Source organism: Cervus elaphus, chromosome 5 (assembly GCF_910594005.1).
Source record: "Cervus elaphus chromosome 5, mCerEla1.1, whole genome shotgun sequence".
Taxonomy (NCBI): domain Eukaryota; kingdom Metazoa; phylum Chordata; class Mammalia; order Artiodactyla; family Cervidae; genus Cervus; species Cervus elaphus.
Window position 1 is genome coordinate 80,655,926 of NC_057819.1, and position 27,923 is coordinate 80,683,848.

General features: G+C 41.6%; 1 protein-coding gene across 3 annotated transcripts; it reads right to left on the reverse strand.

The window, feature by feature from the left end:
- Positions 1 to 55: 55 nt before the first annotated feature.
- On the reverse strand, positions 56 to 26,884 carry COIL (coilin). 3 transcript variants are annotated; one of them, XM_043902734.1, is made up of 7 exons: positions 26,608 to 26,883; positions 8,942 to 10,043; positions 8,737 to 8,823; positions 8,201 to 8,248; positions 5,256 to 5,325; positions 2,229 to 2,317; positions 56 to 1,010 (listed from the first exon to the last, which is right to left on the reverse strand). In XM_043902734.1, exons 1-7 carry the CDS (start codon positions 26,850 to 26,852, stop codon positions 945 to 947), a joined length of 1,707 nt encoding a protein of 568 aa, XP_043758669.1. In that variant the 5' UTR covers positions 26,853 to 26,883; the 3' UTR covers positions 56 to 944. The 3 variants fall into 3 exon arrangements, with proteins under 3 accessions (XP_043758669.1, XP_043758670.1, XP_043758671.1); XM_043902735.1 differs by lacking the exon at positions 8,201 to 8,248 and having other exon boundaries at positions 26,608 to 26,884; XM_043902736.1 differs by lacking the exon at positions 2,229 to 2,317 and having other exon boundaries at positions 26,608 to 26,884.
- Between the last annotated feature and the right edge of the window lie 1,039 nt (positions 26,885 to 27,923).

The window sequence follows — 27,923 nt, forward strand, 5'->3', positions numbered from 1 at the left end:
AAAACAAGGTAACAATCTGTAAAACTCAAACAAGATGACTCAGCACAGAAGTTTAGTTCAATATGATTTTATTTAAAAATCTGCAAAGCCAAAGGAGGGATCTGATGTTTTGTTAAAACAATTTTCACAGTATATATTTCAGCCTTTTTAGCTTTGTGTTGAGTAACAACAGAAAAGGAAGTTTCTGTTCAAGACCCTCACTCCAGCACAGCACACTCAGCCAGGCACCCGGGATCGAGTGGCTGGGCGGGTCACCCTGGCCTGAGCTCACAGTGAATCCTCCCCCTTGAATGGAGCCCCAGTTCTTCCCCAGGCACACACACTTATTTTCACTGCTCTCCACAGGCCCTGAGAATCCTTCATCTTAAAGTTGAGAAAAGTGCGAAAGGATTCCTTAACTCATTGCCTGTAACAAACCCAGCTACTGGTTAACTCCTGACAATCACAAGTATAAAATACTTGAAATGTATAAGATGTTCCACGTTGAATGGAACAACTTAAATTTTAAAAAATTAAGTCAAGTAACATGCTTTCATGTTTTAAAACGTTACTTAATAAAACTTACTGAGACAAGATATACAGCACTTTCTTGTATTTGGTATTACAAACTCCTACTGACGATAGCTACTTGATGGTTGAAAAAAATAAAAAAGAGAAGAAACCGTACATATTGTTTTATAAACGATGCCTGAAGGAATGTCATGTTGTAAATTTTGTTACTAAGATTAAGCCTGGAAAAAAAAAGATCTACAAAAGCAACACCCATGTTCTTTTAAATGATGAGGTAGATTTTTTCCTATGCAGCAAATGGAAGATAACAGAAAATGCATACAACTCACAAATCTTCTTTAAAAAAAAAAACAGTTCAGGTTATAGTCACTTTCACAAATAAGACATTTATAAACCACGAGGTGGAGAGGTCATACTCGGGGAAGCTCCACACTTTATGTGTTACTCGGAGATTCGATAATCAGTCTTGGATCTATTAACTCTCTCCAAAAAACGCTTATCTGAGGAAAAACAGAAAATATTCAGTTTAGAGATGTCATTTTGAGGTCATATGAATTTTAGTCAGTTAAAAACAATTTTCATTTGTGAAGAATGCTTAAGGACTGGAGGTAATTTGAGTCCCAGTAAATTCAGTTCAATTAAGGTAGAAGGCCTTGTTTACCTAGAACACAGCTAAGTTTTATATTAAACATATTTCATCTTTCTTTGATTTAGAGCATGGGCTGGGGCCGGGTGGTACCAGCTGGTTACCAAGGGGTCAGAAGGATTTGCCCAACCAGTCTCTATGGACAGGCAGTCTGCAGACCTCTTGGGAGGCAGATACAGTCCAGAGGGTTATCACTAGACTGCTGACGCCCTTCCGTGCAGCTCTGTAGTTCTTTTCCTGTGCTGCCTAAAAACAGAGGAGTTATTTCGCATTTTACCAAGAGAAAGTAAAGCTAACGAAGGCCATCTGCATGAATAATGAGAGCCATCTAGTGTCCAAAAATGTAATTACAGGCCCTACTTCAGGCCTCAGTTTAATAAGGCCTCCAAGAGGAAAGCCTCTAACATTTAATTTTCCAGTGTAGTTTCCAAGAACACATTTCAACAAAAAAGTGGGGCTGCATATATTGCAAATAAAGAAGTACAGGATACGGGGCCAAATCTGCACAGCCTACCACAGACCCTAAAAATGTGCTTTTGGAGTAAATCCCTGAGTGTCATCTATCCTAAAGACAAAGCAAAACATACAGTCTGGTTAGGGTTTCCACAAGTTTACATTTCAGATAAAACGTGACTTTGCAATACTAAAACTTCAGAACAATATCATAACATTTCAAGTATAAACACCTTAAGAAGCGGTTTCTTAAATATAAATTCTATTCACTTCAATGCTACCATACTCTAATGAGACAGCCATTCCAGCATCTCTGGAAGTCTGGCTGCCAACAAAGCTCTAAACCATATACTTCCTAAAATGGCAATTTAAGGACTTAAGCAAAATCAGAAGACAGATTCATCACTGTGTGTCATTCTTCAAAATTATCTGCACTATCCTAAGTCAGAATCATGGTAACTCTTGGGAGGTAGTAGTCACTGTAAGGAGACGTGGTGGAGACTTCCGGGGACCCCCCAAGGCTGGGATCCTCTCTGATTTTATATAGGCAGTGCAGACCACCAGCAGCCAGTCAAGCGAATGGACGACCAAGCAATCCCAAGAAGAGAAGCGTGCCTACCCTCTTCTCCTGCGTCACAGCGTACTCCACTACCTCAGCTCCATTTTCGTTGTGATAAACCAAATCAAATTTCCCAGGTTCTTTCATGGCTGAAACCAGATGGTAGGAAGGAGAGACAATAAGTCATTTCCCAGTAGTGAAAAAGATCCTCTACAGGGAATTCATATCGTTAGAAAAACCACCACAAACAAACTGTCCATTGACGTGGAGGCTGGGTACACACACGAAAGCATGGAGTGCTCAGTGACAGGAGATGCTCTGAAAACCCTGTGTCAACACACAGGAGCTTCTCAGGTATGCATCAGCAACGATCTTTCCTTCACAGAAAAGCAATGAGCTGATACACTATCACTAGTAATCCCAGAAAAGAATGTGTAACCACAAGATAATCCCCCCAAAACTGGTTTGTTTCAACAAGAGAAGGTGATGTGAATTCTGCAAAATTCTTGTATCTTGTTGTGTCCGCAGAAATTATACGTGCTTACTTGGTAACACAGCAGTCCTCACTTTACATGGTAGGGTGGGGCTATAAAAATGACCACACAGGTTGAAATCATGCAAAACAATCTTAATCAATGGGGAAACTTATGACTGTCTCATGATCTTTAAAATTTTTTGTCAAAACATTCAAACCTTTACTGTATAGGGAAATGAAAACACAGTAAAACTGCTATTTATGTAGGACACTGACCTAATGTAAAGCAGAAAAAATGAGAATTAGAGAATGTTCTGTGTCCACACACACCCAGGGTGGTTTGAACAGTGCTCACCCCCTTGCCATCTAAGCATGTGCAGAGTGAGGATCTTTTCCACGCCTGGCACAGCCATCATACTCCTTTCTGTTTGAGTCTACTTTTAGCACATTACCCTTTGAGTTTTGAAGGTTATGAAATAGATCTGAGAGTTTCTTTTTCATAGTTTTCTCCAGTTTTTTGCTTACGTAATTTCTAGGACATCCTTATTTCTTTCGTCATGACCACTCTCCTCACTGATGTCAAGAAGTTCACAGAAAGCTCAATGGCAGCATTTCCACAGTGAGTTATTTCTTCTATGATTTCACTTAAATTAAATTTGGATGTTACTTTTCGCATCATCACTTTGTTTCTTTGTCATGCTGTCATTTCTGTTGGCCAGTTCCCTACTTGATTACCCGCTTTTGTAGAGTGACGCGTGGGTTTGTCAAGGAGGCACGGAGGCACCACAGCTGCACACTTGGCTGTGGCGCGGGAGCTGAGCACCAGGTCACAGTGACCAGCACCAAAACACTGTAAGAAGCAAGGTGACTGTCACCGATCATAATGGGCACCTGCTACCGTGCAGCGATCTGTGGGCTGGAGAGCTGGTAGTACTTCACACAGTTACTCACAGCTAACAGGGCCTTCCCTGGTGGTCCAGTGGCTAAGACTCCACACCCGCAATGCAGGGAGCCCAGGTTTGATCCCTGGTCAGGGAACTAGATCCCACACGCTACAAGGGAAGATCCTGCAACTTAGATCTACGACTAAGACCTAGTGCAAAGAAATAAATATTTTTAAAAAGAAGAGTTAATATACCAAGTCACTGGAGACTGGTTTTATTTAACAAAACCATGGTAACTGAAATTCATGTATATTAGAACAATGCAAAGTGAGGACTGCCTGTATTTCTGCTAGAAAACAGATCAACTGTTTCCTGATGCTCCTAAAAAGAAAAGTTCTAATTGGATATCATCACTGTCAATCACCTGACAAGAAGTGATCAGGCTGTGTCCACAGAATTTGACCACGGACAAACCTCTGTCCAACATTCCTAAGGAGGATTTCTTCAAATGAAATCTAATCAGAAGAAAGCTGGAAAACCAGTGAAAGGTTTTTTGTTTGTGTTTTTTCTGCGTGCCCTCATAGTTTGCAGGATCTTAGTTCCCCAACCACGGATTGAACCTGAGCCCCAGCAAAGAAAGTGTCAAATCCTAACCACGGGACCACCAGGGAAATCCCCTGAAAAATCTTTCTGAATGATTTCTATGTACTATAGTCTTGAATCTTTTACTATCTTATTTAAACATGAACAGAAAATAATTAATTCCTTAGAGTCTGCTAAAGAAAAAGGGATCTCCTCTAATCTCTGGCCAGGGACCCCTGCAAACACAACCCGAGTTAAGCCACACACAATAAAGGTCCTGTTATTCCAGGGTTTCAGAACCAAAAATGGGTGGGGTGATTCAGGGATAAAGCAGGGAACCATTTAAAATAATGCATGAGAGTGTGGCTACACTTATATTTCAGACATTTTACTTTAACACAGAGAAGTATGTTCATTTGCCAACCTTTTCAAACAGAGCTAGTAGGTCTTATGAGTCCACTGACTGGAGCTGTCTTTCTTTTAGAAACTTTATCCCTAATGCATATATGCAATTTCCAGTTTTTGAGTTTTGAGGGGTTTTGTTTAGTTTTGTTTTCTGGCCATGCCACGCAGCATGGAGGATCTTAGTTCTCCGACCAGGGATCGAACCCACACCCTCTGCATTGGGAGCATGCAGTCTTAACCACTGGACTGTCAGAAGTCCTGAGGTTTTTTGTTTTTTAAGTGGATGCAAGAATATAAGACTAGCAACACAATTTATGTGCAGAATCTTCTCAGATTTTTATCAAATTCCTCCCAAATTGTTATAGCTAACCCATCACATGTAATTCAGTTTTCAGCAATGATCCTGAGTCAGCATTCAATTTAGGTTTCATAGACATAATTTTCTTTGCCATCAATTTTCATTAAAATTGATGTAATTTTATGAAATTACAAGTTACAATAAAAAGAACAACGTGCCTAACAGTTTGGGGGACAAACCCAACAACTCTCAGCAGACACGCAGCCCCACTAGTGGAAGCGCAGTGCAGCCCACCCCCAGGCCCTCTGTGCTAACGGAGGCAGCAGAGAGCACTGTAACCACAGTGGCCAAGGAAGACAGCGGCTCCTGCGTATAGAAGCTATTCAGAAACCAGTGCAGACATGAAGAGCCTACGTTTTCAAATTTTTTTCTAGAAGACTCACCAGGTAAGGATGAAAGAATTTCTATGTCTACTTGCTCGGTCTCCGGGTTATGGCTTAATATTCTTCCTTCCTTTCAAAAATAAAAGTCCAAGTCAAAAATGAACATGTGAAATATAATGAGTGTACTAAAACCATTTAAAAATAGTTAAGATGGTGAGTTTTATGTGAATTTTATTTCAACAAAAAATTTTTTAAATAAGTCAACATGTATTTGGAATAAAACTTCCACAGCAGACCACATTTCTCTGGTTTAAATTATCCCCGGAGCAAGCACTACACAGCTAGGAAGAGCCCTAGAGCCCACAGCCTCTAGTTATCCAAACTAGCCTGCCCTGAGCCATCTCCCTGACCTGCCCTCCAACCCCAAGGAAACCTGGATGGAAGCTCCTCACTCCTGCCCCTGCCTCCCGGCCACAGCCAGGTGCTGGCATCTGGAGTCCTGCCTGGCGTGGCATTCTCCTTTCTCTTGGGAAATGTAAATAATAAATACTTCTCTTCAGTAGCACTGACTCTGCTGTGTTACCACTCAGTCACCTCCATAAGTTAAAATCCTATGGATACATATTAGACAGGGTCAGGGGGCTGGGGAGACTACATTCTTTGAAGGTAGCTTTGACTTTAAAGACAAGCTTAATGAATAAAGCTAATGATCTAGCTGGATAACAGCATTTGACATCAAAGCAAAAAAGTAACATTGATTTTCACTCTTGAAATGGCTCTGAAAGCAACTTCAAAAAAGCCCTAAAAATACTGGAAACAAAGTAGCAAACAGCTTTCCAAAATAATAACTATAATGACCAACATCTATTTAATATGCATTTTAAAAAATCTATATCATCTCGAATCAATGATTGACATATAAATTCTATGTTTATTTCCATTTCCTCACACACTGCAGAATTAAATCAATCATCTGTGGTAGGGTGAAAAAACATCCTGGTCTGCTCAAGACAGGTCCATTTATGTTTCCTTTCAGTATAAATTATCAATACAATAGTAATCCTTTTCATTTGCAAGTGTTCTGATGTAGATGATAAGTTTGGTGGTCACCTATATTAAGGGACTAAGATGAAAAGATGGAAATACACCAATTACCCAGAACTAACCAAGCAAATCCCTTCATGAACTGATTCTTCTTCTAGCCTGCTTTTGAACAAAGATTCTTACCAAGATTTTAAAAGACTTCCAAGGTATCAATTCAGATTGACTCACTGTTGTACCTTATCTATATTACTATGTTAACATATCAATTATTTCCTTTAAAAATGGACTTACATTCTGAATCTCACATCAAAATAATAAAGTAAGCATTTTAACAAGATTTTAACAAAATTTTGAATGGGTAAGAAAAGGAAAGACAACATGTAATTCTATAATCCCACTGAGTCATACTTTTGCTGAACTATGATGAAGTTCATATGCCAATATTAAGTCCCACACAAATATTAAAAGAGGAAATTCCAAGGATAATATTTGTGAATTACCTATGGTTAACTGGTAAAGCAAAAGAAACCATATTAGATCATAGTAACCAACAGGAATGCCAGGCTGGATGAAGCACAAGCTGGAATCAAGACTGCCAGGAGAAATATCAATAATCTCATATACGCAGACGACACCACCCTTATGGCAGAAAGTAAAGAGGAACTAAAGAGCCTCTTGATGAAAGTGAAAGAGGAGAGTGAAAAAACTGGCTTAAACTCAACATTCAGAAAACGAAGATCATGGCATCGGGTCCCATCACTTCATGGCAAATAGATGGGGAAACAATGGAAACAGTGACAGAGTTTGTTTTCTTGGGCTCCAAAATCACTGCAGATGCTAACTGCAGTCATGAAATTAAAAGATGCTTGCTCCTTGGAAGAAAAGTTATGACCAACCTAGACAGTATATTAAAAAGCAGAGACATTACTTTGCCAACAAAGGTCCGTCTAGTCAAAGCTGTGGTTTTTCCAGTAGTCATGTATGGATGTGAGAGTTAGACTATAAAGAAAGCTAAGACCCAACAAATTGATGCTTTTGCACTATGCTGTTCGAGAAGACTCTTGAGAGTCCCTTGGACTTCAAGGAGATCAAATCCTAAAGGAAATCAGTCCTGAATATTTATTGGAAGGACTGATGCTGAAGCTGAAACTCCAATAGTTTGGTTACCTGATGCAAAGAACTGACTCATTTGAAAAGACCCTGATGCTGGGAAAGATTGAAGGCAGGAGGAGAAGGGGACGACAGAGGATGAGATGGTTGGATGGCATCACCGACTCGATGGACATGAGTTTGAGCAAGCTCCAGGAGTTGATGATGGACAGGGTAGCCTGGTGTGCTGCAGTCCATGGGGATGCAGAGTCGGACACAACAGAGCAACTGAACTGACTGAACCAATAGGAATTCATAAACATATGAAATAGATTCCCATGCCGAGAATAATCAGATTTCCTGGCTGAGTCTGTACGTGCGTGCTCACTCAGCAGGCTCCACTGTCCACAGGACTCTCCAGCAAGAATACTGGAGTGGGTTTCCATTTCCTACTCCAGGGGGTCTTCCCGACCCGGGGACTGAACCCTGAATGTCCTGCACTGGCACATAGATTCTTAACCACTGAACCACCTAGGAAGCCCTTTCTGACTAAGAGCTATTTTATTTTCTTTCAAAGATGAGGATCATGGGGGAGGGATACTCAAATAACTTTGTGTATCTAAGCTGATCAGAAAAAACTGAGTAAAAAAAAAAAATTTGTCATTCTCCTCATGGGTATTAAGAAAAGTAACACTGGGAAACTTCAATGTGATATTATTAAAAAGTTTACATTTTGATAATATTTTTATTTTCTTCTTTACGGCACTGTTCACTCCATAAAAATCTATGTTATCTGTAATTAGCAAAATTAAACATGATGTTAGCTTCTTTAATGTACTGACATTTGATTATTTGTAAATAAAGACCCTTACCTTGTAGTCAGAGACATCAGGAGAATAATCGGATGTTAGTTCCAAAAGCTAAAAAAGAAAAAAAAACTCACAAATACAGATACCCCCTGTTTCCTTTTCCTTACTCCTGAGAAAACAAAACATGCCATGTTCCGGGGCTTACTCCACCACTCAGGAAGCCTTGCCAAGAGCCTGTAGCAAAACAGGGCTTCAAGTAGGAAAGGTTCTTTGTGGGGGTTTGGGAGGTCTGGAGGTGACATGTAGAGTCTTTTTTTTATTGAGCAGTTACTATGTTCCAGACACCAGGCTGAGTCATTTTTATTCACTCAGAAAATAACTACTGGGCACCTACTACATGCTTGGCAAGAAAACATGAAAGATATAATTCAGGAAGAGTTTTTATACATATAAGTTAGTTTAATAATTCATTAAATTTTATTAACATAAATTATATTAACTTATAAATACAAATGTAACCTAATGTGCTAATGAATAAGTTTATTTGGAAAAGGAATAAACTCTTTTGTTGTAACTGTTGTTGTTTTTTGAATATATACCTTAAATGCAATCTTTTCTCCAACTTGAGGGGCAGCTGCTAACAATGGTAAGAGACTGTAGTCCTTCTTGTGTGTCTCTATGGGATTCTGAAAAACAGTGTTAGTCACGAGATTTTGTTACTGGTGGGAAAATGTGAACCCCGACATCAACTCCAGACACACAACATGAGGAAAGGGGAAGACATAAGCTCACAGTAATACTTGCCTGGATAATGGTAGATGAATTTGTCACCATTTCATTCAACTGTTGTTGCTTCTGATAGTCGGCGTTTCTATTTAAAACACAGGGAACAGCATGCCCTCGTCCTCGACCTCTCCCCCGCATACCCCGCCCCCTCGCTCCTTTCCAGGAAAGAAGGTCCTCTCCTCTACCCCAACCTCTTCCCAAACTGGCGGGGAGAGTCACGTTGGGAGGGGGACACAGGACCTGTCTGCCACTGTTTGGGTCCGGCTGCTTCCATCCAGTGGCGTTTGGAACCTGTGATGATGGCCCTGGACAATTTCTTCCTACAAAGAGGCCTACAGTCTTTAAGAACTCTGCAGTACACTCGGGGGTGCTCTTTGGCATCGCGCATTGATCGTCTGACTCTGAACTAGAGTCTGAACTAGAAGATGATGTTCTGGAGGTCTTGCCCTTGACAGGGGCTGAGGTAAAACCAGTTTTTGGAGCCATTTTGTTTGCAGCTGTGGTTTTCACAGAGGATCCGTCCTTTGACATGTCAGTCGAGATTTTCTGTGAGGAATGTCTGACCTCCAAGATGACGTTGCTGACAGCATCACTAGTTGATTCGTGGTAAGACTCAGACTCCGAGGAGGAATCAGGACTGTCTTTTGTACGGACGACCATGCCACCTTTCCGGTTGGCTTTCACAAGGCTGTTTCTAGCAGGAAGAGCTTTAGGGCTGCACTTCTGGATGGTCCACTCTTTCACAGACTGTGCTTTAGAAGACTTGGGAGTCTTGGCATGCTTTTTATATTCACGTTTCTCCTTCTTCTTTGGCAATTTTTTTTCAGTCTCTCCATCATCAACCTCCACCACATCACACGTGGCTTTGTTCTTCCTCTTGTTTTTTTTCCCCACACTCTGCTCTGTGGCGGCTTTCGGTTCTAGATCCAAGGTCTTCTCACTGTTATTGTTCTCATGCCTCTTCCAATGCTTCTTTGAATTTCTGTAATCTGGTTCGGTTTCTTCATCTTCGTCCAACTTAAATGCCCGCTTCTTTGCTTTTCTAGGTAACAAACGAGTACTGTCCCCATTACTAACTGTTACAGGACTCTCAGCAACTCCTCTCTCTTCTAATTTAACTCTGTTAAAAGAACAAGAGAGAAAGCTTTAGTAATTCATAAGCATGTCTCTAGGACACAGTTATATGCTAACATGACTACATCAGGCAATGAAAAAAAGGTCAAATCACTTCAAGATAAAAGACTCTTTTTAACAAAATGATCTATGGCATCACTTATGGTCAACTTTCAAATAACTAATTTTATTTATTGATCATCTACTGCATCCTAAAATTAGATTTTCTTTCATCTAAACACCATTGTGAAGTCGGTTTCTTTTCATTTTAAAACTGATCACAAAATTACAGTTCATACAAGTAATTGCCCAGGATCCACAGCCAGTAAGTCACAGAAATGCAACTCAAGCTTGTCTGTCTAATTCCAAAGTTCACAACATTTCCACTATGTTATGTGCCTACCCTAAATGGTGACAATGCTGATTACCCATTTTGTTTTGTAAGCTGTTTTTTAAAAATCAGATTTCATTTTTGTTTGATTTTAGGAAAACACTGAACATGTTTTAAACTGTACTGACAACCATTATAAAATTCTATAACATTTGGTGATTATTAATTTCACGGTCAACCTGGCTTCCCTGATAGCTCAGTTGGTAAAGAATCCGCCTGCAATGCAGGAGACCCCAGTTCAATTCCTGGGTCAGGAAGATCCCCTAGAGAAGGGATAGTCTACCCACTCCAGTATTCCTGGGGTTCCCTCTTGGCTCAGCTGGTAAAGAATCCACCTGCAATGTGGGAGACCTGGGTTCAATCCCTGGGTTGGAAAGATCCACTGGAGAAGGGATCGGCTACCCACTCCAATATTCTGGCCTAGAGAATTATATGAACTATATATATCCATGGGGTTGCAGAGTCAGACATGACTGAGTGACTTTCACTTTCAATCTGACTAGGCCCTGGGGTACCCAGATATTTGGTTAAACATTATTCTGGGTGTGTCTGTGGGGGTGTTTCAGAATGAGTTTAACATCTGAATTTGTACACTAAACAGACAGACTGCCTTTGTGAACATGCGTGTGTGCTAAGTCGCTTCAGTCGTGTCCAACTCTTGGTGACCCTGTGGACTATAGCCCACCAGGCTGCTACCCATGGGATTCTCCAAGCAAGAATCCTGGAATGGGTTGCTGTGCCCTCCTCCAGGGGATCTTCCCAACCCAGGGATCGAACTCCCATCTCTTAGTCTCCTGCATTGGGAGGCAGATTCTTCACCACTAGTGCCACTGGGAAGCCCACTTTTGTGAGATGGTCCCAATATGAATGGGACTCAGAATAAAAGGCTGAGCAAGAGGGAATTCCCACCCCCTGCCTATCTTTGAGCTGGGACATCAGAAGAACTTCTCCTCATTTAGACTAGGAATCAGACTGAAATATACCATCAGCTCTCCTGGTTCTCAGGCCTTTGCACTTGGGCTGGAAGTTTATCATCAGCTTTCCCAGGTCTCCAGGCTGCCATCTGCAGATTTTGGGACTTCTCAGTCTCCATAATCTCATGAGCCAAGTCCTTACTGAAAACCTCAGTTCTACATCTGCAGCTATAGCCATGTTTATGTCATCTCGTATTGTTCCTGTTTCTCTGGAGAACTCTAATACACAACTCATCCAAAAGTATTTTACTGTGGTAAAGGAATTCTGTTCATCCATGAACTGGCAACAGTTGACTCTAATATGCACAGCCAGAGTGACAGAAACCTGAGTGAGTGTCACCAATGTCAAGCACACAGTGGGTGTTTAAAAATGCCTGTGAAAAACAAACACTATTCTTTCAATATATTTACATCCAGCTGTACCTTTCATCAAGTACTTTTAGTGACCAGGGAACAATGCAGACAATCATATTTAAAAATAAAGTACAGTTGATTCATGTCAATGTATGACAAAAACCACTACAATATTGTAAAGTAATTAGCCTCCAACTGATAAAAATAAATGAAAAAATAAATAAATAAAAATAAAGTACAACCAGTGAGTAATAAAATAGATTATAAGCATTCTTTTAAGTTTTTGAAGGTACATTAATCCTATGGATTTATTTCAATGTGGTAGTTGAAAAAACTCTTCAGTTATTCTTTAGAATACACAAATATACAGACACATACACATACACATAAAGATAAAATAAAAGCTACTGATACCAGAAGGAGGACACAGAGAGAAATAAAACTCTGAAATAGCAGGGACTTACATAATAAAAACTCATTACCCGCTGTTCTCAGCTGTGGACATCAGCACCTAGCAGCAAGGAAGTAATCCGTAAACTGGCAAAAGCTAGTCTGGCATACCATGAATCTAAGAACTACTGAGGAACTTGCAGGATATGGAACTTTCCATAACATCTTTGATCAATTTGTTTTCACTTGTAGCAATGCAATGATTCAGGTTTCAATTCTGAGATGACGATTAGTACCAAACTTTTCATCACACTTTGTAAATAGATGCAGGAAATCCACGCACCTATGGACACCTTATCTTTGACAAAGGAGGCAAAAAAGTATCATGGAGAAAAGACAATCCCTTCAACAAGTGGTGCTGGGAAAAGTGGTCAACTACATGTTAAAGAATGAAACAAGAACACTTTCTAACACCATACACAAAAATAAACTCAAAATGGATTAAGGACCTAAATGTAAGACCAAAGAACTATAAAACTCTTACAGGAAAACAGGCAGAACACTCTATGACATAAATCACAGCAAGACCCTCTATGATCCACCTCCTGGAGTAATGGAAAGAAAAACAAAAGTAAATACATGGGACCCAATTGAACTTAAAAGTTTTTGCACAACGAAGGAAACTATAAGCAAGGTGAAAAGACAAACCTCAGAGTGGGAGAAAATAACAGCAAACGAAACAACTGACAAAGAATTAACCTCCAAAATATACACGCAGCTCATGCAACGCAATACCAGAAAAACAAACAACCCAATCAAAAAGTAGGCAAAAGACCTAAACAGACATTTCTCCAAAGAAGACACATGGACGGCTAACAAACACATGAAAAGATGCTCAACATCGCTCATTATTAGAGAAACGCAAATCAAAACCACAATGAGGTATCATCTCAGACCGGTCAGAATGGCCATCATCAAAAAGTCTACAAACATTAAATGCTGGAGAGGGTGCGGAGAAAAGGGAACCCTCTTACACCATTGGTGGGAATGCAAACTGGTACAATCACTATGGAGAACAGTGTGGAGATTCCTTAAAAAAAAAAAAACTGGGAATACAACTGCCATGCAACCCAGTAATCCCACTGCTGAGGATACAACCCAAGGAAACCAGAATTGAAAGAGACACGTGTATCCCAATGTTCACTGCAGCACTGTTTACAATAGCCAGGACATGGACGCAACCTAGATGTCCATTGGAGATGAACGGATAAGGAAGTTGTCACACATATCACAGTGGAGTATTACTCAGCTATAAACAGGAACACATTTGAGTCAGTTCTAATGAGATGGATGAAACTGGAGCCTATTATACAGAGTGAAGTAAGTCAGAAAGAGAAAGACAAATACTGTATATTAACACATATATGTAGAATTTAGGAAGATGGTACCAACGATCCTACATGCAGGGCAGCAAAGGAGACACAGACGTAAGGAACAGACTTTTGGACTCGGTGGGAGAAGGAGAGGGTGGGATATTTGAGAATAGCATTGAAACGTGTACATTACCGTATGTAAAACAGATGACCGTGCAAGTTCGATGCATGAAGCAGGGCATGCAAAGCCAGTGCTCTGGGACAACCCAGAGAGATAGGGTGGGAAGGGAGGTGGGAGGGGGGTTCAAGGTGGAGGGGGAACACATGTATGGGACACATGTATACCTATGGCCAATTCAAACTGATGTATGGCAAAAACCGTCATAATACTGTAACTATCCTCCAATTAAAATAAATAATAAATAAAAAGAAAATAGATGTAAGGTGTTCAGTCACTGTGGCTCATTAATTCACTGGAACACCATACATGCTGCATCCACTGCAGGCAGGACCCCTGGCTTTCAGAGGAGCCTTCAAGAGCAGCTTGAGCATCACCTCACCCATTCTCAAGACCAAGGATCTGTGGGTACTTGACCTGTGATTGCTGCAGCCTTGCTATCTGCTGCTACTGAAGATAATTTCAGTTTGGAATACACTAAGATTGAGAAACTAAATGCCAGCCAGGGAACGAGAAACGGCCCACTTGCCCAGTTACCCTTCTTTTCAGGGTGGACACTTTTCCTGGCAATGCTCTTCATTTCTCCACTTTGATCACAGACAACAAATGTAACTGTCCGCTTACAAACAAAAGTGAATGAAGCTGTCCTTTTACAAAGAAAAGTGAACTACCTGTATAATTAGTAGTGAAAGCAGACTACCTGTATAGTTACCTGTCTTTGATTCCAAGAAATTTTTAAGACAGACTCCCAGTTCACTCAAACTCTTTGCAGGGCAAACTGGGTAAAACATATTAAAATGTAAGGTATTCCCTTTAAATCTCCAAGTTCACTTTGAGGATTCTATCATATATAAATAAAGACATGACCATTTGTACTGCCTGACACCTCCCCACTCCCACTAGCCACTGCCTGCCAAGGCCAAAGTGACTGAATTCAAATCTTCTGCCTTTGGTTAAAAGTTTAAAATATCATTATTTCAACTTTTCTCATCCGTGAAAATGAGGGTAATAATTATAGTACTCAAATGAGCTACTATATATGTTTAGAGCAGTGGTGGGCTAAAAGCAAGGGCTATCTAAATGTTAGCTCTAATTTTTATTAATACAATGAATGTTATTAGCCCTCTGAGGACAGGAGTTGGTGGGCTTTTAATGAACTTGTCCCATCAAATGGAGGTGAAATTCAAAAAAGTGGGTGTAAACAGGAATCTGCAATCTCTTGGCATCCCATCTGTCTCCACCTACAGAGAAGTAAGTTATCTGAGCAAGGGCACACAGTTAATGAGTCGCAGAGCCAAAATTCGAATCCAGAGCTCTGAATCCAGACCCTGGTCTCTTAATCACTCTGCTCTCTATCACTCTCTTACCTTTCACACAATATTGAACAAAGGTAACCCACGTATTCTTGGCATAAATACAGACCTGTACAACTTTTCTGGAGGCCAACCTGACAATACTTATCAAATTTTAACATTTGACCAAGTAGTACCTCTTCTAGGAATGATCTTACTGAGTCATTGCTCAAGTACACAAAGATACAGAAGAATATTCACCATAGCAGTATGTATGAAATATGTATGAAACACTTTCATAGCAGTGTGAAAACCCAAGGGCATTAGACAAGCACGCTCCTCAATATGACAGAGAAGAGAGCCTGGCATTCTACATTCCTCGAACCATCAGCATGCCACAAAATGAGATTTAGCATCGAGAGACCCAGAGCTGCCCAAGGAGCAGCAGCCTTAATGGCAAGGGCCTTCTTTGGCATCCGAGATTTCAGGGAACCAAACTGCTCTCAGCCTGGCTCAAACACTGTCTTCTTCACTCTTACTGCCAGCCTCACAGACATGTCAGAGGGGCTTGGCTGGCCATCCAAGGAGCTACTGATCACAGCAACATGAAATGAGAACTCGCCTCTAATGTTCTGTATTTAATAATAAGCATCAAATGTCACAGGGTCCAAGAGCGACCAAGGAGAGAAGGCACTTTGTTTTCTCACAGAATGACTCTTCAACAGAGAGATCTCACCTCACCTGGTCGCTCTCCAAGCCAGGGGCTGCGGACAGGCTCCTGTGACGCTCTCTTCAGGGAGTGTTATAGGCTAAATTGTGTCCCCTTAAAATTCTTCTGTGAAGCCCTAACCCAGAGTACTCTAATATGACTGTATTTAGATACACAGCCTTTGAAGAGGTAATAAAATTAAGATAAGGCCATTAGAGTGGGCCCTAGTCCACTGTGACTGGTGTACTTATGAGAGAGAAAATTTGGACACACAAAGAGACATCAGGTCATGTGCCTTTTTGTGACAACAGAGAAAAGGCCATGTGAAGACACAGTAACAGAGATACCCACGAGCCAAGGACAGAGGCCTCAGTAAAAACCTAAACTTGCCAACATCTTAATCTTAGATTTTCAGGCTCAAGAATTGTGAGAGAGAACTTTCGGTTGCTTAAGCCTGTGGTATTTCATTAGAGTGACCCTCACAGACTAAGGGGGCTGCAGGCAAATGGCAGTACATCCTCTTCCCAGGGAAGATGGAGACCAACTTCAGGAGGTCACTGTCAGCAGCCTGGGGGCAGAGGAAGTCAGATTCTGGGGGTTCAAAAGAAGGGGCTGTGAGGAAGTGACCGTGGCAGACAAGTGTGGTGATGCTCTTGAGCCTCCGGGGTTATTTCTCAGGATTCCCACAACCAGACTCCATGTTCTCTCATGAGAATTCTCTAAGCACTCCTGGAAATCCCAACAAAGCCCTTCTGCTGGTCAAACTCATCTATTCACCAAGTTAGTATTGCTTCTGTCTCCACAACTATACAGGGCCATCCAACATTTCCCTACCTACCCTTCATGTTACTGCTGAATTCCCTGATCATTTGTGTTCCATAATGATCTCTCCTTTCTCAAACATCTTCTGCACTTAGCAGCAACATATGGTGTAATTACCCAGTCCACATGACACAAGAAGATAATATACAGAAACACAAAATTATTTTGCTCTACTCCAAAAATACTAGGTACCTTTGTGAAAAGAGATTTTCTTCTGTAGCTCTGAAGAAAAGTGAGTCTGTCAGAGGAAGACAAGCAAATGACTGGGGATATGAAACCACAAAAACATACAGGACTTTTCCAAATTCAACTTTTTCCTAAGGTCTGCCCCACTTATCACTGAAGCCAGCTGCAGAGATATTTCTTGACATATGCAACTGTGCATTTTGGTGTTGAGGAAGAATTCTGCCTGCCATTGGTGCTGTATTTATTTCCTATAACAGCTTTCATAGTTTGCTTGACATTGCTAACTTCATTATAAAGAGTCTAATTTTCAGATGATTCATTAAATGAAGTATAACTGCAGTTAGTTATCAGCAAGTTCATGAAGCAGGAGAGAGATCAGAAAGTAAACATAACAGGAGAGGATGCAATATTTATAATAAATCATCCCTGAACTGCAGAGAGAATGGAATGAACAAAAAAGAAAAACAACTTTTTTGAAACTTGGACTATTTCAAATTGTCATTGTAAATAGCTAACATTATTAATAAATCATAGTGTTTCCGCTTTTATAAGAAAGAAAGATACATACATGCACTCAAAAATACAACTGTTCCAAATTAAATTCCCTGATGCTATGAAAAAATTGTATGAATCTGACATACTCTGGGAAAAAGAATATTCAACATTCAGCAAAGGGCAAGCAGAAGAAAGTAGCCTGGTTCACAACTCTAACTTTTTTTCACTGTAAATGAAGTTTTTAAAATGAAGCCTTTGATTTTGTACATACAAAATCAACACACAGAAATCACTTGCATTCCTATATACTAACAATGAAAAATCAAAAAGAGAAATTAAGGAATCAATTCCATTTACTACTGCAACAAAAATAATGAAATACCTAGGAATATACCTACCTAAGGAGACAAAAGAACTGTATAGAGAAAACTGTAAGACACTGATGAAAGAGATCAGATGACATAAACAGATGGAGAGACATTCCATGTCCCTAGATTGGAAGAATCAATATTGTGAAAATGACTATATTACCAAATACAATCTACAGATTTAACGTGATCCCTATTAAATTACCAATGGCATTTTTCACAGAACTAGAACAAAAAAATCTCACAATTCATATGGAAACACAAACGATCCCAAACAACCAAACAATCTTGAGAAAGAAGAATGGAGTTGGAGGAATCAACCTTCCTGACTTCAGACTATACTACAAATCTACAGTCATCAAGACAGTATGGTACTGGCACAAAAACAGAAATACAGACCAATGGAACAAGACAGAAATCCCAGAGACAAACCCATGCACATATGGGTATCTAATTTTTGACAAAGGAGGCAAGAATATACAATGGGGCACAAATAGTCTTTTCAAAAGTGCTGCTGGGAAACTTGACAGCTACATGTAAAAGAATGAAATTACAACACTTCCTAAAACACGATACACAAAGATAAGCTCAAAATGGATTAAAGACCTAAATGTAAGACCAGAAACTATAAAACTCTTAGAGGAAAACATAGGCAGAATACTCGATGACATTTATCACAGCAAGTTCCTATATGATCCACCTCCTAAAGTAATGGAAAGAAAAACAAAAATAAACAAATGGGGCCTAATTAAACTTAAAAGGTTTTGCACAGCAAAGGAAACTATAAACAAGGTAAAAACTCAATGCTCAGAATGGGAGAAAATAATAGCAAATGAAACAACAAAGGATTAATTTCTAAAATATACAAGCAGCTCATACAACTCAATACCAGAAAAACAACCCAATTAAAAAGTGGGCAAAAGACCTGAACAGACATCTCTCCAAAGAAGCCACACAGATGGCTAATAAACACATGAAAAGACGCTCAACACAGCTAACTATTAGAGAAATGCAAATCAAAACTATAATGAGATATCACCTCACACTGGTCAGAATGGCCATCATCAAAAAATCTACAAACAATAAGTGCTAGAGAGGGTGTGGAGAAAAGAGAAAACTCTTGAACTGTTGGTGGGAATATAAACTGATACAGCCACTAGGGAAGACGGTATGGAGATTCCTTAAAAAACTAGGAATAAAACCACCATATGACCCAGCAATCCCATCACTAGGCATATACCCTGAGGAAACCAAAACTGAAAAAGACACATGTATCTCGATATTCATTGCAGCACTATTTACAACAGCTAGGACATGGAAGCAAGCTAGATGTTCACCTACATACACAAAATGGAATATTACTCAGCCATAGAGAGGAACACCTTTGAGTCAGTTCTAAAGAGGTGGATGAACTAGAGCCTATTATACAGAGTGAAGTAAGTCAGAAAGGGAAAAACAAATATATATTAACGCATATATATGGAATCTAGAAAGATGGTACTGATGAACCTATTTGCAGGGCAGCAATGGAGACACAGACATAGAGAACAGACGTATGGACACGTGGGGTGGGGGAAGAAGGAGAGGACGGGAGGTATGGAGAGAGTAACATGGAAACATACACACCACCGTATGTAGAACAGCCAGCCAGTGGGGGTTTGCTGTATGACAGGCAACTCAAACAGGGGCTCTGTAACAACCTAGGGGGTGAGATGGGAGAGTGAGGTGGGAGGGAGGTTCAAGAGGGAGGGGACACAGGTATACCTATTGTTGATTCATGTTGATGTTTGGCAGAAACCAACACAATATTGTAAAACAATCATCCTTCAATTTAAAATAAATAAATCTAACATTAAAAAAAGGAGGCCCTAAATAAATCATTCCAAGATATGAATCTGAACTGAAACTGTTAGGGGAAGCACACTGATTGAAACCGCCCACCCTGGCCAGGCACCATAGTAACCATTTGCATGAGTTGTCTTATGACAGGATGTCCTGGTGAGAAACACTGAACTAAAAAGCCTCCACCAACCAGAAGAGTTCGGGAAAGGTCAAAAGGAGACACCACCTGTTCGCCCACCTCCCAGAATCCTTCTCTCTGGCATCCATCTTGGCTGAACAAGGCTACACCACCAGGAAGGACTCTGAGTCAGAATGATTGGCTAACGACCACCTGGAAACTAATCCCATCACCATAAAAACCCAAGACTGCAGGCCTTGAGACAGAGCTGTTCTCCTGGGTTCCCTTACCCTCCTGCTCTCCACCCGGGTGCCCTTTCCCAATAAAATCTCTTGCTTTGTCAGCACATGTGTCACCTCAGACAATTCATTTCCGAGTGTTAGACAAGTCCACTTTCAGGCCCTGGAAGGGGTCCCCCTTCCTGCAACAAATGGCGACTCTGGTGGGACTCTTCTTCGCTGACCACTCGGGGTACTCAGGTGCCAGCTTGCCTGCCAATGGACCAGACCTAGTGGCCACAACTGGTACCCTTTTGTCCTTGGTCTCCTCCTGATGCGGACAACTGGCCAGTGTGCCCCAACCAGTAAGGAACAAGAGACTTTATTGACCTCTCTCCCCTTCCCTCTCTCTTTCCTCTCCCTAACCCTTCCTATCCTTCCCTATTTTTCTAGTCCCCTGGTACTGGACGCAGGAATCTGGTCGAAGGGCCTCAGGTTGAGCTGAAGATTGGAGACTGATCACCTCCTCTTGGCAGAGAACTCAAATTCTGGCTCTGGTCTGGTCTGATTTCTGGTAGGGCCGAGTCCCGGTCCTCCCTTCTCTGGAGGTCCAGGGTAAAGTCCCGTAATGCCTGGGTATCTGCAGGTGGCAGGAGACGTCTGTAAGGCCACCCCTTTTGTCCCCTTCTCCCGCCTCCTCCCCCTTCTTCTTTCAACCTGGCTTCCTTTCCTCCCTTTGAAATCTTTGAAGACCTGAGATATTTTCCTTTACTCTGTTAGTTCTTCAATCTGAAGTTCTGTGTCTCTATAGGAGGTTTTCTGAGAGACTGTATTCTTGTATTTAAGGGAGTGTCTGATGAGGACTGCCAGATTTATATATGTGTGTTTTAACTCTGTGTTGTGTTGTGATTTTTGATGGCCATTTTGCTTTGTCCGGCCACCATTTGGTTTAGACCTGCCGCCATTTTGTTAGAACTTGATTTTCTTTCCCTGTGCCTTGAGACTAGGGCTCTCAGGAACACTTATCTAGACCATCTCTAACTCCTGAGATTGAGAAAAAATGGGGAAAAGCCTTTAAAAATTTTATTTATTCCAACTGTTTTTTATAAACTAGTAAATTTTACATTGTATTATCTAATTCATGACTAAACTTAGAAAAGAAGCTAGATCTTGCACTGTGTCTGTCTAAATATGTCTTGGTATGTCTTTGTCTCTGGGTAACATTTTTGAGGTTAATTTGTAAATGAGCTCTATTTAATTGGCTTAAAGAAAGGTTCAGTTCAGTTCAGTCACTCAGTCGTGTCTGACTCCTTGCGACCCCATGAATCGCAGCACGCCAGGCCTCCCTGTCCATCACCAACTCCCAGAGTTTACTCAAACTCATGTCCATCGAGTCAGTGATGCATCCAGCCATCTCATCCTCTGTCGTCCCCTTCTCCTCCTGCCCTCAATCCTTCCCAGCATCAGCCTTTTCGAATGAGTTAGCTCTTCGCATGAGGTGACCAAAGTATTGGAGTTTCAGCTTCAGCATCAGTCCTTCCAATGAACACCCAGGACCGATCTCCTTGCAGTCCAAGGGACTCTCAAGAGTCTTCTCCAACACCACAGTTCAAAAGCATCAGTTCTTCGGCGCTCAGCTTTCTTCACAGTCCAACTCTCACATCCATACATGACTACTGGAAAAATCATAGCCTTGACTAGGCAGACCTTTGTTGACAAAGTAATGTCTCTGCTTTCTAATATGCTGTCTAGGTTGGTCATAACCTTCCTTCTAAGGACTAAGTGTCTTTTAATTTCATGGCTGCAATCACCATCTGCAGTGATTTCGGAGCCCAGAAAAATAAAGTCAGCCACTGTTTCCTCATCTATTTGCCATGAAGTGATGGGACTGGATGCCATGATCTTAGTTTTCTGAATGTTGAGCTTTAAGCCAACTTTTTCACTCTCCTCTTTCACTTTCATCAAGAGGCTCTTTAGTTCTTCTTCACTTTCTGCCATAAGGGTGGTGTCATCTGCATATCTGAGGTTATTGATATTTCTCCTGGCAATCTTGATTCCAGCTTTGGCTTCCTCCAGTCCAGCGTTTCTCATGATGTACTCTGCATATAAGTTAAATAAGCAGGGTGACAATATACAGCCTTGATGTACTCCTTTCCCTATTTGGAACCAGTCTGTTGTTCCATGTCCAGTTCTAACTGTTGCTTCCTGACCTGCATACAGGTTTCTCAAGAGGCACATCAGGTGGTCTGGTATTCCCATCTCTTTCAGAATTTTCCACAGTTTATTGTGATCCACACAGTCAAAGGCTGTGGCATAGTCAATAAAGCAGAAATAGATGCTTTTCTGGAACTCTCTTGCTTTTTCGATGATCCAGCAGATGTTGGCAATTTGATCTCTGGTTCCTCTGCCTTTTCTAAAACCAGCTTGAACATCTGGAAGTTCACGGTTCATGTATCGCTGAAGCCTGACTTTGAGAATTTTGAGCCTTACTTTACTAGTGTGTGAGATGAGTGCAATTGTGCAGTAGTTTGAGCATTCTTTGGGACTGGAATGAAAACTGACCTTTTCCAGTCCTGTGGCCACTGCTGAGTTTTCCAAATTTGCTGGCATATTGAGTGCAGCACTTTCATAGCATCATCTTTTAGGATGTGAAATAGCTCAACTGGAATTCCATCACCTCCACTAGCTTTGTTCGTAGTGATGCTTTCTAAGGCCTACTTGATTTCACATTCCAGGATGTCAGGCTCTAGGTGAGTGATCACACCATCGTGTTTATCTGGGTCGTGAAGATCCTTTTTGTACAGTTCTTCTGTGTATTCTTGGCACTTCTTCTTAATATCTTCTGGTTCTGTTAGGTCCATACCATTTCTGTCCTTTATCAAACCCATTTTTGCATGAAATGTTCCCTTGGTATCTCTAATTTAAAGAAAGGTAAGTGCTTACAAATCAGATAATTCTAAATTAAACAATAAATTCCAGGTTCATGTGAACTGGTAAACATTCAGTATTAAATACCTGATATTAATGTTTGTTTGTTGACCTATCTAATATAGACATGTCTTAGAGTAATTAATATTAAGTAGAACATTTTCATTGTACCTAGGTTTAATATAAGTTAAATATTATCATATCTGTTACAAGTTTGTCAACAAGGACATTACCTCGAGTGAAGAAACTTCTAAAAAAAAAAAAAAGTAAATGAGATATGAGCTTTTAGATAAGCTCTTTACGAATAATTATCTTTAGAAATGTCTGCCTAAAATAGTCTCTCCAGATGGGCATAACTTGAATTTCTAAGGGTTGTGCTAAACGAAGTGTTGGAAGTCTATTGAATAGTTAGATCATTTCCAAATAAAATAAGATTTTGAAACATTTACTACTAAGCACTAATTTCCTTTTACAGAGAAACAAAGAGATTTGGGACTATAGATGAATAATGTTTGGTGCCATCCTAAAATGTTCTAAGAAAGCAAGGGTTTTAGAAATTATCACTGGTATTTATGCTCACCAATCTATAAAATGCTAATATAAACGTTCTTGGTTGCTAAAGGAAAGTAGAAAGTGTGTTTTCTGTTAAAAAAAAAAGAAAGAAAAAAGGTATGAAAAATTACTAAAAAGCGTTATGCATGATCAGGATTTTCTAAAATTGGATTACAGTTAGTTAGATAAATGGATTTTGTTAGGAATGATAGGAATGACACAGCATAAGAAAACTGGTTAGAGCCAACTAGGTCCAAGATGGCAGAGCTGACTTTCACTAGACCCTGAGCCTTGGTATTTATGCCCATTGTCACCTATCAAGAAGCTAAATGACACACCCATCAACATTGACTAAATCTGACCAAATGTTCTGCTGCTGCTGCTGATGCTATGTCGCTTCAGTCGTGTCTGACTCCGTGCGACCCCATAGACGGCAGCCCACAAGGCTTCCCCATCCCTGGGATTCTCCAGGCAAGAACACTGGAGTGGGTTGCCATTTCCTTCTCCAACGCATGAAAGTGAAAAGTGAAAGTGAAGTCACTCAATCATGTCCGACTCTTAGCGACCCCATGGACTGAGCCTACCAGGCTCCTCCGTCCATGGGATTTTCCAGGCAAGAGTACTGGAGTGGGGTGCCATTGCCTTCTCCGGACCAAATGTTCTAAACCTTTTTAATTGATCTTTCAATAAAACTTCCTAAATCAAATTCTTTTGAAGTTCTTTTGACCTCTAGCTAACTTTGGGGTGCTTCAGAGGGCCCCTGAAACATCCCAAAAAGAGATATTAAACTGTGTTTATTTGGTTGGTTAAATTACATGAAAAAGATTATCAAATGAGTAATAAATCCACTAGAAAACTGGGCTATGTGCCTTATAGATGGTGGTGCCATAATTTCCCTGCAAGATAAAGATTCTACAGAGTAGACTAAGTCAGATGACCTGAGATATACTGGGCTACATCTAATGGAAACTCTTAAGTCTTACTTGTGACTTTACTAATACTGCTGGCTATGCTATTTGTATTTCACCCGTTTTACAAAATTGCTGTTTCTTACACTGCCAAATGTGTGTCTGCGGCCTCTAATAGAATAATATATAGTCCCATATGAGATCGATGATGGTAAGTGTAACTCTAGATATGGGAAGAAGCAACAAGAGGGAATATTTTCCTGGACCAAGAGGCTAGTAAGACAGGTGGTCCAGAGAATTTTGGATACTAATTTATGGCCTAGTCCAGTAACAGCACATTGAGTGACCTGTTGACAAAGTCTTTGCCAAACCTGAGAATGGACATTCTCAGCACCACGGGATAAAGTGGTCATGAAATGCCCCCCTCAAAATCATGGTCTAGTTTATGAGCAAAAAGGGGCTCTGCCAACTGAAAACTGACACTTGCCATCTACATCTACAAAGATTAAATCATAACCACTGCTGGCTTTCAACACCCCTGAAAGGAGTTCAGGGTGAAAATCAGGAATTAGGCACTCTGTGCTCTGGGAAAAAGTGGCAGAACAGGCTTTCAGATAGTTAGATCTTTTCAGGAGAAGATTTTACAAGTTCCAATTCTTGCATCTTCTCATCCCTAGAAAAACACTGATGTCATTAATCGTGAAATCTGCTTTGGCTATCAAGGAAATTTTTACAATTAAAAGTCAAAATAGAGTATCTATGTTTCAGACATCCTGGGAAATAACTAGGTGATGCTATGGGTGTAATTTCAAATTAGACCTTGTATTGCTAAACACTTGAGTTTTCCAAGATGGGTCAGCCTTGGATGCCACCATTCTCAAAACAATGTCTGCTGGAAGCTAGTAGCTGCAACCTTACTTTTTATAAAACTAGGCAACTGGCTACCTAGCTACAAGTCTCCCCAAAGTGCCAGGTCCAGACTGGGTTTCAGACCTATTCTTCTAAAAAGAAATCAGATTTATTTTGTCTGTTAAAATTCCAGTTATCCCTCCTCCAGCTACTTTTAATTGGGTCTGTTACAACAAAATGGCAGACCAACGGATTGCGATTTCAATCATACAAGGCTCAGATCTAGGACTTGGAACTCAGGAATACTGTTTGGCCCCTGTCTAGTCCATCTCTGAGAGGAGCCAATTGTTTCAAACTAAACTGCTATTATTACAAGGATGAATGCTGATTTCAGTCAAAGCAAAAAATATACCTTGACTTAGATCAGGTAGAGAGAGACTTCCACTCTGCTAGGCAGGCCTACTCCCATGCACAGCAGGAAGAAGTTACAGAAGAAAGAGACCTCCACCCCAATTCCCAAGAAGTGTCTTGAGTATGAAGTCTCTCAGGGGGAGCTGTTAGGGGAAGCACACTGACTGAAACCGCCCACCCTGGCCAGGCACCATAGTAACTATACGCATCAGTTGTCTTACAACAGGAGGTCCTGGTAAGGAACACAGAACTAATAAGCCTCCACCAACCAGAAGAGTTTGAGAAAGGTCAAAAGGAGACACCACCTGTTCGCCCACCTCCCAGAATCCTTCTCTCTGGCATCCATCTTGGCTGAACAAGGCTGCACCACCAGGAAGGACGCTGAGTCAGAATGATTGGCTAAGGACCACCTGGAAACTAATCCCATCACCATAAAACCTGAGGCTGCAGGCCATGAGACAGAGCTGTTCTCCTGGGTTCCCTTACCCTCCTGCTCTCCACGCGGGTGCCCTGTCCCAGTGAAATCTCTTGCTTTGTCAGTATGTGTGTCTCCTCGGACAATTCATTTCCTAGTGTTAGACAAGAGCCCAGTTTCAGGCCCTGGAAGGGATCCCCCTTCCTGCAACAAAACGACTGTCTTACCATTTTACTGAGACACGTGTGCCACACGTGAGTAACTGACACAACTGCTCCTTGACACTCATTTCACTCTTTTTTTTTAAATTTCCAAAAACATATTGAAAACTTTGGTTTCCCAATTCAAACCCAAAAGGTCCCAAACACCTATTTAACTTGAAGCCAAATGAGACAGAGAACTAGGCCCGCCAGGCGGTATGGCAGGAGCTCCGAGGCTGGAGAACCCGCATCTGGTGAAGACGACACGCCTGTTGGTGTCTGCTCGGCCGGCGAGCCCCCAGAGCAAGGCCGAGTCTGAGGCAGGCCCGCGCGCACCTAACAACGGCGCCTGGCTGAGCAAGCGCTCGGCAAACCGAGGCAGGCAGAGACGCGGGCCCTGCCCAGACAGCAGGCCGGGGCTTTTCCACCTTCGGTCCCCCGCGCCTAACTAGACCGGCCAGAAGCCCCTGGTTCACAGAAGAGCCGCTCATCAGGCCCCCGCCCAGCCGGCCCCTCAGCCCCGCGGCCTCCGGAGTCGGCGGCGCCCCGGCGTGCGCAGGCGCGCGCCCGGCCCGGCCGCGCCGCCCCGCCCGCGCACCTGAGGCAGTCGTTGTCTCGTACCAGGCGCGCGCTCTCGGCGGGGGGCAAGAGCGCCCCCTCCAAGTAGAGGCCCAGGAGGGCCCCGGAACTGAAGCCGAAGCGCTGGCGGATCAGACTAATGAGGTCCGTGACGACTCGGCATCCGTTCAGGTCGATCAGAAGCCAAAAAGACGTGCAGTGCGGGGCGCCGGGCGGCGGGTAATCGAATTGAAGCCGTAGCCTAACCGTCTCGGAGGCTGCCATCTTGCTCGATGCGCAACGGAAGCCGAGAGACTCGATCGGGCGACCGAGAGGCGTGCGCGGGGCCCGCCCCCGGGAGCCTATGAACGTGTGCCCCCTATTGGTGGGAGTGGCTGCGACAGAACTTTGTGAAGGGCAACGCGGAGCGGAGGGGATTCCAGTCAGTTCAGGACGACGGAAGAGTACGAGAGATAGGCTTTTATTCCTTTTCTCCTGAGCACTAGGTAGGGGCCGAATTTAGTCCACTGTCTAGACAACCACTGCTCAGCAGTGCTCTTTTTCTAATATATTTGCTCATATACGTAAAATAATACAATCTGATCTGGATTGAGTTATTATTTCTAGTGGGACATGGTTGATCAAAATAGCATGAAACACCACACATTTTGTCACATAATTATTAAACAGGAAAAATAAAATGGACATGGCAATATAGTGATTACCAAATGCAACCATGTGGTTTTTTTTTTTCCTAATCCCAGTCTTTGTGAATGAATATTACTAAATAAGACAGGGTTCACCATCAGTTTTGGACCTATGTTTTTGGTCTGTTTTTACAGATGTCAATCTCTGAGAAAACTTGCTCACTTATGTAAGTAGATAAGTATGGAGGGACTCACATTACTGGCAGTATCAGTCACTTCCTTAAACTCCTTCCAAGGTACATGCTAAACTCACCTAGAGATCATGCTTTAAAAACTATTTCCAGTATTCCATTAGCCCATAAACAGAAAATTGGATTAAAGATTTACTGAGCATGGCCCTGCCCATCAAAACAATACCCAGGTTCCCCCCTCAGTCAGCCTTTCCCATCAGGAAACGTCCATAAGCCTCTTATCTCTCTCCATCAGAGGGCAGACAGAATGAAAACCACAATCACAGAAAACTAATCAAGCTGATCACATGGATCACAGCCTGTCTAACTCAATGAAACTTTGAGCCATGTTGTGTAGGGCCACCCAAGATGGATGGGTCATGGTGGAGAGTTCGGACAAAACATGGTCCACTGGAGAAGGGACTAGAGAAACACTTCAGTGTTCTTGCATGGAGAACTCCATGAACAGTATGAAAAGG